Consider the following 13,812-nt stretch of genomic DNA (forward strand, 5'->3'; position numbering starts at 1 on the left):
GCTCTGATACAGTATGCATTGTCAGCTGTGAGGCCTTTATAGAGGGGTGTGTGCCTTTCCAAATAATGTTCAATCAAGTTAAATATTTTACACAGGTGGACTCCAATCAAGGAGTAGAAATATCTCAGCAAGGATCAAGAAAAATAGGAGGCACCTAAACTAAAATTTCAAGTCTGGTTGCAAAGTCTGAATACTTATGCCAATGTGAGATTTGCAAACATTTCTAAAAGGTTTTCACTTTGTCAGTATAGGGTAAAAAAAAATAGACTGGTGAGGAAAAAAAAAAAAAAAAGAATTCAAACAATTGTAGTATCAGGCTGCAACATAAAAAAAACTGCAAAACAGGAAGGGAGGGGGGGGGGGGGGGGGGTGGGTCTAAATACTTTATGAATGCACTGTAGTTCTGTTTCACTTTTCATACAAGGTACCAATCTTGAATACAATAAATTTGGTTATGTACAACTGTCTACACATCATGTTGTGGCTACTTTCAATAAAATGTGCTTTTCTGAAGGCATACATTTAATAATTTAGTAAGAATGGTGGCATAAACGTGCCTAGTTGGTATTTATTTGGAGAAAATGTCTTCTTAATTATATTCAAAGAACAGACAACTTACTTTTAGTTTATTTTTATTTTATATCTGAAAATAACCAATTCAACAGGACTTTGCAGATCGACACTCCCAGAATGTCAGTTTCAAAAGACATTTTTCATCAACTTTGTTTAGGTGGCCTAGTTGCTTTAAATATGTGGCACTATATTTGTTATCTAGTCTTTCTGTGCATAGTTGTACATTGGGTGGTGGAAGGGGGCCCCACTCCCACCACCGCCTTTCCCAGACTCTGCCATCCGATCGATGAGCCTGGGAGCAATGCGCCCCGTGACACTACACAGGGAGAAAGGTACAAACGTTGTTCCTCCCTCTCTGTGACCCCGGAAACCATAAGTGACATGGATTTTGTCAATTCTGGTTTTGGCTCTTTGTTTACCTGCCTGTTATCGGCCAGAAAGGCAGCCGATCAGACCGATCTGTGTCTGATCGGCAGCATTGGAGGCCAGAGGAGAGATTTGGGGTTTAATAGACCCCAGATCTCACCATAAAGAATGCATGTCATGGCCCGTGCTTTTCATCCCTTGTAATAGCAATAACGTTAATAAAAAAAAAAAAAAAAGAAAAAGAAAAAAAAGAGCTTTGGACAAATTAAAAATGTAAAAAAATTAAAAGCCCCCCCGCGCGCGCAAACACATAAGTCTCACACGCATATGTAAACAGTAATCGCACCATACTTGTAAGGTATTGTCGTGAACGTCAGCGTGAGAGCGAAAATTCTAACACCAGACCTCCTGGGTATCTTTAAATTGTCAACCTGTAAAGGGGTACAAAGTGTTGCCCTTTCATGGGCAGATGCAATTTTAACATCATCTTTATATTTTACCAAAAAAATTGGGTATTGTGTTTGTTTGTCTAAAATTCATTAAAAAGTGCATTAAAAAAAAAAAAAAACGCATTTGAAAAACCACTGTGCAAATACATTGTGACATAAAAAATTGCAACACCCACCATTATTCTATGGGGCCTCTGCTCAAAATACGAAGGGCGTTCAGGTTAAACCGGGACTTTTGAATTTATATAATAAAAACTAATTTCAAGGAGTGCAGACTGTATTTATTAATTTTTCAATATACTCTGCTACATTTATACACTTACACCAGCGTTTAATTAATGCCTGGAAAGCTTTAGCATAGAAAGATTGTCAGTTCGCCTGAAGTAACCTAGGATAGCCTTCTTCACTTTATCATCTGTGCTGAAATGCTGACCTCCGAGGAACCCTTCCAGCCCAAACAGGTGGAAGTCACTCAGAGCAAGGTCCGGACGCTGCCATGCACAGCTTCCCCAGATTCTGGCTACTCCAAATGCCCTCACCGTTGGGTAATCAAACTGAGTGTGCGTGTGTGTACCCGGATGACTGTAATAAGGACATCACACTGTTAACTCCATTGGAGCAACATGAATGGTTCTATGTAGAACTTAAGTGATGCATTATATAAATACAGGAAATCCATCAACAAATCTGGGATTGATCACATAAATGTAAAAACCAAGGTATTAAAAATAAGCCATAGACTGCATTCAAACATTAGTAGTAGCAATCAAATAAACCAAATAGTTTACTACTCTTGCACTACATTTTAGTAAGTAAATTGAATTTACTTATTAAACTACCGCATAAATGTAAACATTATGTAGCGTGTGTTATGCCGTATGCATTATTCAAGAGAACACCATCATACGTATGTAAATGTAATTTTTTTGTACAGGAAAAACCCATTAACAGATTAACTGCATTTTCCAACCAACCATTTTTGTGGAACCAACAATCATAATTTCATTACAAATCGCCATGCACCACCTCTCCCATTCCATGATATACCTGCTGAGGTGGACTCTGACTGCTCCAGCATGGTTAGGAGTCTGCCTTCTCGTTCTGTTGTTTCCTGCCAGAGAAGTGGGGGACATAGCTGTCAAAAACAGGTAATGTTCATATAACCTGACAAATGTGTAGATAAGGTTCTTAAATCAAATGAAAATACACCAAAACTATATTGGTTTCAGGCATAAAGCTCACTGTTGCTGCAAATTGTACACATCATTATGCTGATGTGATTGCAGTGTGATGTCTGTCAAATGTAATCCCCTCGACTGTAGTGTGATAGGTAGTTTTAGTAAAGAAAGTCTCTCACAAATTACTGCAGGTCTATTAGTTGCATTTGGGGAACAGAAACTTAATTTCCTTATCCAAATTTGGCATCTAAGACATTTGGAAGCATTGAACGATCTGCTAAACTGTTTAATCCACTCTGGCTAAACTTATATTAAATCACTCTAATTAATCCAAATGCAATTTTCATGTTGAAAGTTACCATTTACTAATCACTGATGTACGCACTTACCTTAGAGCCCTTTAGCATCTTGGTTCCCTGGGTCTCCTGTGCGGCAGATTGCAAACATTTGTCCACATGTGTTTGATAATCTTTTATTGGAACAAGTGATTTACAGAGATAGCATTTTTCAAGCCTACCCAGGAAGAGAGATTGGAAAATATGAGTCCACACACCCCACATGAGACAATAAATTGATCTTGTGTGTGACATGGTGCCTATAAATTCCATGTTTTAGTCTTCAAGTTGATCCCTGTGGATCCTAAACCCAGACTAGATTTTCAACTCCTGGCCTTGCTATCATTCAATTGCCAGATGTTCTGCGGGTAGAGGGGTCTCTGGCATTTGACAGCTGAATTGTGTGTGTGTGTGTGTGTGTGTGTGTGTGTGTGTGTGTGTGTGTGTGTGTGTGTGTGTGTGTGTGTGTGTGGGGGGGGGGGGGGGGGGGCGGGGGTAGGGGGGTAATATATGCCAGAAAGAGGAGGTGCTTATTATAGACTTGAGCAGATGCTGAGGCCCCACGTACAGCCTGGAACCTGAATCCAAGGGGGCTTTCAAAAAGCACACAGATTTAGTTTAAACCTAGCACAGATATATGCACAGAGAGTGCATTGCAATGTGCAGCACTTAAAGTGTATGCCTGGGCAAAAAATTAAAATAAATTGCAGCACATCTATAACTGCCATCATATCCAATTGCAATACATGCATATTTCCACACGGAAAATGGGCATGGCTAAATAAAACTGCTTGCAACTTTAGTCCAGCTGAGACAGTGCTCATGAAGTTATAAGGCCACTACATTTCTAGTAGTAGACGCAACATGTATTTTTGGTACTTGAAATGTTTTTAAAGCAATAAAGCACTGATAAAAGTGCATGTATTGCAAAGATGTACTGAATGTTTTTTTGTTTTTTTTTCCCAGACATACATTTTATGTACTATTGCCACCTTAGAAACATTTTAGGTCAGGCCAAGTTCACTTTAATAAGTGTTTTGAGTAGAATGTTTACTTGTAAGAAAGAGCTATATAATCCTATAAAATCCTATAAAATATAAAACTATAAAATCCCTTTTGAAAGAGTTGAATTGTTTAGCCTAATGCTTTACCATACATCTCTCTCCATCAAATCTATAAATTGTAATGCCATTATAAGAAACATGTATTAATAATAAACCGGCAAGAGTTAACTCATGAATAATTACTACTTGAAAGTCAATTCATAAGCCACAGTTCATAAACGTGTGTCCTTTCATGGCAAAATTAGATTATAACAGAAATCAGGAAACCACTCAGAAAGAAGATGATCCATTATTAGTATGAAGCATTAGCTGCGCTACCATCCTGGTGTTTTTCAGCCTAAGTAACCAGCAAATACAGAAAAGATGCTCCCACCTAAGTACAAATGTGCTTTGATGTAGATGTATGACTGAGAAAAATATATAAAAATCATTCAGCACGTAAAATCTATCATGGCCTGATAACGCAACCCTTATTACAGATTCCACAATTGCACACAAGGAAAAAAAATATTTCCCATCTCCATTTGTAAAATGCAAGGCATTTGCTAATATTTAAAATGTTTAAATCTCCTTATTCGTTTAAAGCTGAAGTTTAGGTATGGCTTTTTTTTGCATACATTGGTCCAGCTTGGATCAAGGTAAGTATGAATGTGTCACATACCTGTCTGATCCCCGTGGATGCTGAAAATCACTGTAATAGGCACTGCTACTACAGTAATCACTTCTAGCTTCCGTAACCTGTGTGGAACAGCTGCCCTGCTGCATGGTAAAAAAAAGGGGGTTGGCCACTCAACATGAGTGGCATTGAGAATATACCTTCAAGTTTGTTCTCTCATTAGACGATGTGGAGAGGCCAGTGTTGAAGTCACAATCTCCACCTCATCCAATCAGAGAATGCCTTGCATTCAGTAAGAGAAACACTCTAAATGGAGCCCAAGCTGAGCAAGTGGCCCCTGGTATTTACCGAGCAATAGGGCAGCTTCTTGGTATGGGACCCAGAAGCTCATGTAAATTACTGTAGTAGCATTGCCTACTACAAAGACTTCCACGGGAATCGGGCAAGTATGGTATATGCATACATACATTGATCCAAGCTGAACCAGTGTAATTATGCAAAAAAAACTAAAACTTTAGCTTAAAAAATCATCAGAAATATTTTTAATTACTGTATTTATCGGCGTATAACACACACCTCAACTTTAAGAGGGAAGTTTCAGAAAAAAAAAAAGTTTTAAAATAAGGGTCAGTGCTTTGCAGCCTAACCAGTGCCAATCAATGCAGCCGGATCTATGCCCATCTGCAGCCTCTAACATGCCCATTATTGCAGCCTCTAGCGTGCCCATTATTGCAGCCTGTTTAGTATACATCTGCAAACTCGCCTTTGCAGATGACTGCAGTCACACCAGTGCTGGATGACAGATACGCAATCTCCTGCGTATCAGGTGCTTAATCACTACCAGTCCCGCCCAGCTCATATGATGGACAGAGCAGTGGTCCAATGCCAGGCCAGGGGCGCGGGACTGTTTGTAACAGCCCCAGATACACAGGAGATCATGCTGGTGCTTGTCCCCTCCTTCTACTCCAGGGATCTGCGTATAACACGCACACACGATTTCCCCTTGATTTTCAGGGGGAAAAAGTGAGTGTTATACACCAATAAATACAGTACCACTAGTACAATTTACTAATTTTTTTATTTTGTTTTTACTTTACATTACACATTAGGCTAAGAGAAGAAGGGCCAAGTACTGGGAGATAATCAGGCTGTACTGATTTTCATGCAGCTGCTATCCTAACACGTTTAAGGCGCTTGCTAAATAACTGGTTCTTGGATCTACACAGGAAAGTTGAAGTGTGTGAAACACAAGGGAATTAGAAATCTTTTGCAGGTAGACCGCATAGGAAGTTCTGCTTTAATATCTCCGACAGCAAAAAAGAAAAATCCATGGAATCTAAATTTTGTAATGCTGTACGGTGAATGTCAGTGATTTGTCACAATATATACATTGAGGCAAATTAAACTGACAAGCGGTGTGAACCACGTGTATCTGTGTGTATATTATCTGCATCTCTGTCGGCAGCAGGAAGAGAAGTATATTAAAATCCTTGAGGCTGCCATAACAATATATTAACAGAACACAGCACGAAAAGTGAGCACATATGAGGCTTGTCATGCTGGGTGAATTAGGGACACCTGTGTCTTGAATTGAAAAACTGTTATCTAGAAGAGTTATGGGATTTGAATCTTAAATGCTCCAACCTTGATGTGCTCCACACAAAACAAATTTCTAAAATGTAGAGATCAAGGCCTAAAGAATATTAAAGGACAACTCTATGTAATGTTTTAAGGGAGTAAATATCTTGATGACCCTGAAATAGCAATTAGCTTTTTTTAAATGTCTTATACCAAGTTCATCATTCTCCACTGCCAGGAGCTGTACAGGATACCTCATCACTATAGCCTTTGCTACTCTTCTTATTCAATTGGACAGCACAAAGGGTAATAGTGCGCTATGACAGCAAATACTTCTGTTTTTACAATTACCTATTCTGAACAGGTAAGTATGAAAAATAAGCTTGGTGATCATGAACTTGTAACAAACAGTGTGTACTGACTTAATGCATAAAAAAATCTTATATTTTAAAGTGTTACTAAACCCACAGCAGTAAAATCAGTGTGTATATGCAGTAAACATGCTTGTTATACTCACTGTTGAAGGGGTTAATCCTGTGCATTATGTAAAAAGTTTAAACCTGTTTTCGCGGCTCACCCCTTTTCCGGTGTCCCCAACTCATCCCCAACTCATCTTCGGATAGTACAGAGGGTAGGGGACAAGCTGCACATGCTTAGTTGGGAGAAAGAGTTTTTTTATTTTCTTTGGAGAGTGCATTTGATCAGCACAGGGCCAATCAGCACTGTCGAGACAGAGGTTTAGGGGTCCTGCAATCTTATAGGACAGTGACAGCAGTATGAAAACGCCTCCTACAAGCTTTAACCAGACACTGAAAGTCACAAAACTGTTCTTACTGATGGATAAGAAATGGTATTTAGCAGTTTAGATTTACTAAGACTATTGCATTTCTATGTTCTGTGGACTGTGGGAGACCAGATACAGTGAAAACAAAGAAAAATGGCAGCACATCCGGAAGTAAAATCAAAAGAATTTATTGAAAGTCCATAAAATCAAGCGAACATGGCAAACATCAATCCAAAAAAGGTGCTCAGTAGACGCGTTTCATTTGTAGCAAAAAGTCCATGGGAGAGACCAACCGGGAGCCCAGAATCACAAAACCGTCACTTGGTCTGGCAATCACCAAATAACTAAACTTGGATCAATTACCAGCAAATCAAACACAGCAGCGCACAAGAAAAATCCAACATTGCAATATGAAGATGCAACAATCCAACATTGCAATGTGAAGATGTTTAGCCACTTGGTGACTGCCAGACCAGGTGAAGGTTTTGTGATTCTGGGCTCTGGATTGGTCTCATCCATGGCCTTTTTACTACAGATGCTGGAGAACAATTTTTGGACAAGTATTCTAGGGCTTCCATCAGAAATAAGGGGATCCTTCCTACAGAATGTCTGGAGGCCTTTAAAGAGGCACTGTAGCCCATTTAGGTCAAACTGACTGCATATGTCTACAGCCATAGATACATTTGTTGGTACCCTTTCACGAAAAAAGAAGAACCCACTATTTTCTGACAAAAGGAAATGGCAACCATTCAATTGTTAAAAAAAAAAAAAAAACGAATAATGTGTTGTACAACCTTTAGTGGCAATCACTGCAAACAAGTGATTTCTTCAGCTCTCAATGAAACATCTGCACATGGCAATGAGTAGTGTGTCCCACTCTTCTTGAGCAACCTGCATCAGCTGTCTTAAGTTCGAGGGGTGCCTTTTCCAGATTCCATGTTTCAGCCCTTTTCATAGATGTTAGGATTCAGATCACGATTCATAAAAGGGCACTTCAGAATAGTCCAATGTTTTGTTCTGAGCCATTCTTGGGTGCTTTTAGCGGTGTTTTGTATAATTATCCTGTTGGCACACCCCCGCCTTGAGACTAAAGCTGGGTACACAAGTACCGAATGTCGGGAGACATTTTCTGGTTCAAAAAAATTCATAAATAAAACAGCCGACATTCGACCTGTGTGTATGTTGGTCTGTTGGATGAGCATGCTGGAAAACCAGCAGCTGACCAAGTCCCGATCAGCGCTCTCAGCCAATGGTGGCAAGCGCTGATCGGAGTGTTCTGGCGAGAGGGGTGGGGGCAGCTGGGTTGAATGGGAAAAAAACTTATAGTGTGTACCAGGCTTAAGATACTGGGCAGCATATGTTTTGCTATGGTATTCCTTGATAGTCTTGGGATTTTATTGAGCCCTTCACAGATTCAAATCACTATGTTCCAAATGCAGCAAAGTAGCTCCAAAACAAAACTGAGCCTCCTCCATGTTTCACAGTAGGTGCGGTGTTCTTTTCTTTAAAAGGCAATTTTTTTTGTAGATGAACACAGGGCTGATGAGTTCTTGGCCAATAAGCTTCAGTTATTTATCTGCCCGCGGGACATTCTCTCAGCAGTATTGTATTTATATTTAGCAAATTCCAGTCTAGCTTTTTAACTTTGTATTTCTTCTGGGTCTTCTTCCCACTGTTGCTCAAAAAGTCACAGATGGTGCAATCAGACTTTGATGTACCTTGACCTTAGATTTCAACTTGTATCTCTTTGAAAACTTCCCTTGGCTCTTTGTCTACCATGTGCACAATTCTTCTGTTAAATTTTGGGTCGATTTTCCTGTTGCGGTTAAATTCAGATGGATTGACTACGCTTCCATGGACCTTAAACGTCTTAATTTTAACAAATGCAGTAACAGGAACATCAAGTTGCTTGAAGATCGTCTTACGTCCTTTACCTTTGACATGCTGGACTATAATTTGCGTTTGGATCTCCTTAGACAACTCCCTCCTTTGCTTTTTTTGGTCTATGTTCACTGTGGTGCCCACATTGATACCAAACAGCAGAGTGACCACTTCTTCATTTAAATAGGCTGACTGATTACAAGATTAAAGACACATATGATATGAATTACAGACAACAGTTTGAAATATTACTAGAATACAAATGATAATGTTTTCTGGGGTTCCAATAAATATGTCCGAGCCATTTTAGAACATTACTGTAAGGCCTCTTTCACACGGGACAGATACATGATGATCCGCCCCGTGGACATCTGCTTGCTCAGCGGGGATCACTCTGTCGATCTCCGCTGAGCAGGAAGATGACCGGTCTGTCTCTGCACACTGCCTTAAAGAAGAAATAGTGCATCTCTTTTCACACTTCCTTTGCTTTATTCTATGACATACCAACCAATGGCAGGCAGGTAAACACGAATTGCTTTTAATTTCATCACTTTTCAGGAGGAATGAAAAAATTATTCAATGAGCTGTAGTGGTATAAACAAATGATCTATGGTTGTATATTCCCAATAACCTAAAACATCATTAAGATTTCAGTGTACTGGAAATTAAAGTGGTTCTATGTATGAAGGAAAAAAACCTTTTGTGTGCATCAGCCCCTCAAATACTCACCTGAGCTCCATCGCGATCCAGCGTTGTGTATGGGTGCCTCAGCTCTCCCTCCTCATTGGCTAAAACAGCAGCCAGTGTGCCAATGAGGAGAGAGAGGGGCGGGGCTGAACCAGGGCTCAGTCTCTAAATGGACATGCAGAGCAGTGGCTTGGGAGTAAGCCTGCTTGGGTGCCCCCATTGCAAGTTGCTTGTTCTGGGGGCATTTGACAGGAGGGAGTGGCCAGCAGCATCAGCAGGGAACTCAAAAAGAGAAGGATCAGGGCTCTGTGCAAAACCGCTGCACAGAGCAAGTAAGCATGACATGTTTATTTGTTTAAAAAAAATGTTGCCTTTAACCACTTGCCGACCGCCGCACGACGATATACGTCGGCAGAATGGCACGGGCAGGCATATGGGCGTATATATAAGTCCCTGCCTGCCCGCGGGTGGGGGGCCCGATCGGGCCCCCCCCGGTGCCTGCGGCGGTCGGCATTCCTTCGAGAGCGATCCGGGATGAGGGGGCGGCCATTCATTCATGGCCACCCCCTCGCGATCGCTCTCGACGAATGGAAATCCCCCGTGACATCACTTCCTCTCCTGTAATGTAAACACAGGAGAGGAAGTGATGTATTCTCTCCTCCGTGTCGGTATTTTTCGTTCCGACACGGAGGAGAGCGGATCGGTGAGTTGCACCAACACTCTACACACACAGTAGAACATGCCAGGCACACTCACACCCCCCCTTTACCCCCCGATCACCCCCCCAATTACCCCTGCCCCCCAGTCACAGTGACACCAATGTCATTTTTTTTTTTTTTGCATTGGTGTCATTTGTGACTGTAATAACTGTTAGGGCAGTTAGAGTTAGCCCCCTTTAGTTCTAATGTACCCCCCTAACCCCCCAAATAAAGGTTTAACCCCGTGATCACCCCCCGTCGCCAGTGTCACTAAGGCTGGGTTCACATTGCAGCGGTTTATGAGAACGAATGTGATTCGCACCGCACTGCAGTGCAAATCACATCCGATCTCTGTGCGATTCGAGTTCAGCCATTCGCCGCACCCGCCACACCCGCCGCACCCGCCGCAAATTCGCACGGGACCCTTTTTTGGCCCGCAGCAGAATCGGATCGCATGGGTGTTCACACCATGCGATCCGAGTTTGCAGATCGCACTGCGATATGCGAACTGATCTGGGGGTGTCAGTAACATTTCACTGACACTCCCAGCAGTTCGCATAGGGCAGTGTGAACTGCCGCCGGGAGGCATGCGATGCGGGAACCCGCCGCGGATTCGCGGCGTTTCCGCATCGCTCCAGTGTGAACCCAGCCTAATAAGCGATCATTTTTCTGATCGCCGTATTAGTGTCACAGGTGACGCTAGTTAGGCAGGTAGGTATTTAGGTTCGCCGCAGCTTTTTATAGCGCCAGGGACCCCCATATACTACCGCATAAAGCCCCCTGATTGCCCCCTAGTTAACCCTTTCACCTGTGATCACCATATAACTGTTACAGGTGACGCTGGTTGGTTAGTTATTTTTTTATAGTTTCAGGGCACCCGCCATTTATTACCTAATAAAGGTTTAACCCCCTGATCACCCGGCGGGTGTCATTTGTGACTAATAACTGTTAGGGCAGTTAGGGTTAGCCCCCTTTAGTTCTAAGGTACCCCCCTAACCCCCCCAATAAAGGTTTAACCCCGTGATCACCCCCCGTCGCCAGTGTCACTAAGGCTGGGTTCACATTGCAGCGGTTTGAGAACGGATGTGATTCGCACCGCACTGCAGTGCAAATCACATCCGATCTCTGTGCGATTCGAGTTCAGCCATTCGCCGCACCCGCCACACCCGCCGCAAATTCGCACGGGACCCTTTTTTTGGCCCGCAGCAGAATCGGATCGCATGGGTGTTCACACCATGCGATCCGAGTTTGCAGATCGCACTGCGATATGCGAACTGATCTGGGGGTGTCAGTAACATTTCACTGACACTCCCAGCAGTTCGCATAGGGCAGTGTGAACTGCCGCCGGGAGGCATGCGATGCGGGAACCCGCCGCGCATTCGTGGCGTTCCCGCATCGCTCCAGTGTGAACCCAGCCTAATAAGCGATCGTTTTTCTGATCGCTGTATTAGTGTCACAGGTGACGCTAGTTAGGCAGGTAGGTATTTAGGTTCGCCGCAGCTTTTTATAGCGCCAGGGACCCCCATATACTACCGCATAAAGCCCCCTGATTGCCCCCTAGTTAACCCTTTCACCAGTGATCACCATATAACTGTTACAGGTGACGCTGGTTGGTTAGTTATTTTTTTATAGTTTCAGGGCACCCGCCATTTATTACCTAGTCTCACTAGTGTACCCCTAAATTTAGGGGTGTCTACTTTCCAAAATGGGGTCATTTGGGGGGGGTTTGTGCCATCTTGGCATTTTATGGCCTTCAAAACTGTAACGCCCTTAGAAAGCCTGAAGGCGGTGCTTGGTTTTCGGGGCCCCGTACGCGGCTAGGCTCCCAAAAAGTCCCACATATGTGGTATCCCCGTACTCAGGAGAAGCAGCAGAATTTATTTTGGGGTGTCATTTCACATATGCCCATGGCATGCGTGAGCAATATATCATTTAGTGACAACTTTGTGAAAAAAAAAAAAAAAAAAAAAAAAAAGTTTGTAATTTTCCCGCAACTTGTGGCAAAATATAAAATATTCCATGGACTCAACATGCCTCTCAGCAAATAGCTTGGGGTGTCTACTTTCTAAAATGGGGTCATTTGTGGGGGTTTTGTGCCATCTTGGCATTTTATGGCCTTCAAAACTGTAATAGGTAGTGAGAAGTGAACTCAAAAATTTACGCCCTTAGAAAGCCTGAAGGCGGTGCTTGGTTTTCGGGGCCCCGTACGCGGCTAGGCTCCCAAAAAGTCCCACATATGTGGTATCCCCGTACTCAGGAGAAGCAGCAGAATTTATTTTGGGGTGTCATTTCACATATGCCCATGGCATGTGTGAGCAATATATCATTTAGTGACAACTTTGTGAAAAAAAAAAAAAAAAAAAAAAGTTTGTAATTTTCCCGCAACTTGTGGCAAAATATAAAATATTCCATGAACTCAACATGCCTCTCAGCAAATAGCTTGGGGTGTCTACTTTCTAAAATGGGGTCATTTGTGGGGGTTTTGTGCCATCTTGGCATTTTATGGCCTTCAAAACTGTAATAGGTAGTGAGAAGTGAACTCAAAAATTTACGCCCTTAGAAAGCCTGAAGGCGGTGCTTGGTTTTCGGGGCCCCGTACGCGGCTAGGCTCCCAAAAAGTCCCACATATGTGGTATCCCCGTACTCAGGAGAAGCAGCAGAATTTATTTTGGGGTGTCATTTCACATACGCCCATAGCATGTGTGAGCAATATATCATTTAGTGACAACTTTGTGTAAAAAAAAAATATATATTTTTTTTTGTCATTATTCAATCGCTTGAGGCAAAAAAATAAAATATTCAATGGGCTCAACATGCCTCTTATCAATTTCCTTAGGGGGTCTACTTTCCAAAATGGGGTCATTTGGGGGGGTTTTGTACTGCCCTGCCATTTTAGCACCTCAAGAAATGAGATAGGCAGTCGTAAACTAAAAGCTGCGTAAATTCCAGAAAACGTACCTTAGTTTGTAGATGTGACAACTTTTGCGCAAACCAATAAATATACAATTATTGACTTTTTTTTTACCAAAGACATGTGGCTGAATACATTTTGGCCTAAATGTATGACTAAAATTGAGTTTATTGGATTTTTCTAATAACAAAAAGTAGAAAATATCATTTTTTTTCAAAATTTGCGGTCTTTTTACGTTTATATCGCAAAAAATAAAAATCGCAGAGGCAATCAAATACCATCAAAAGAAAGCTCTATTTGTGGGAAGAAAAGGACGCAAATTTTGTTTGGGTACAACATTGCATGACCGCGCAATTACCAGTTAAAGCAGCGCAGTGCCAAAGTGTAAAAAGACCTCTGGTCATTTACCAGCAAAATGGTCCGGTCTGAAAGTGGTTAATATCACTTTAAGAGAAAGTCACATTTTTTAACACGCTGGATCCTTATCAGAGGGAATTTTGGTCAGCCAATCAGAAAAGAGCAAGCATTAATAAAGAAGCTTCTGTAAGGAGGAGTATATGACTAGGGTCCATAGAATACTAGGGGGATACTGCTTAAAAACAAAGCCCAAATGGAATCCTATGTTAGTGCCATCTGCATCCACCAAGTTGTAGAGAGCCAGACCTAACATAAAGCAACCAGTCTATGTGTGC

The 13,812-nt window shown here is 41.9% G+C and overlaps 1 protein-coding gene across 10 annotated transcripts in view; it reads right to left on the reverse strand.

Moving 5' to 3' along the window:
* UIMC1 (ubiquitin interaction motif containing 1) overlaps nt 1-13,812 on the reverse strand; it is a 230,674-nt gene that overhangs the window by 20,277 nt on the left and 196,585 nt on the right. For 5 of the 10 annotated variants that reach the window (XR_013270844.1, XR_013270845.1, XM_077472483.1 and 2 more), the window contains exons 11-12: nt 2,956-3,079; nt 2,436-2,499 (exon numbers count right to left, since the gene is read on the reverse strand). Coding sequence is in view for 4 of the 10 variants with exons in the window: in XM_077472483.1 (XP_077328609.1) it covers nt 2,436-2,499; nt 2,956-3,079 (188 nt within the window). In the remaining 6 variants the exon portion in view is untranslated. Of the gene's footprint in view, nt 1-2,435; nt 2,500-2,955; nt 3,080-7,115; nt 9,017-13,812 lie in introns of those variants that run through there. The other 5 variants (XR_013270846.1, XR_013270849.1, XR_013270848.1 and 2 more) reach the window with 2 other exon arrangements.

This window comes from Lithobates pipiens, unplaced genomic scaffold (genome assembly GCF_037356315.1).
Source record: "Lithobates pipiens isolate NorthernLeopardFrog02 unplaced genomic scaffold, aLitPip1_a1.2 Scaffold_8, whole genome shotgun sequence".
Lineage (NCBI taxonomy): Eukaryota > Metazoa > Chordata > Amphibia > Anura > Ranidae > Lithobates > Lithobates pipiens.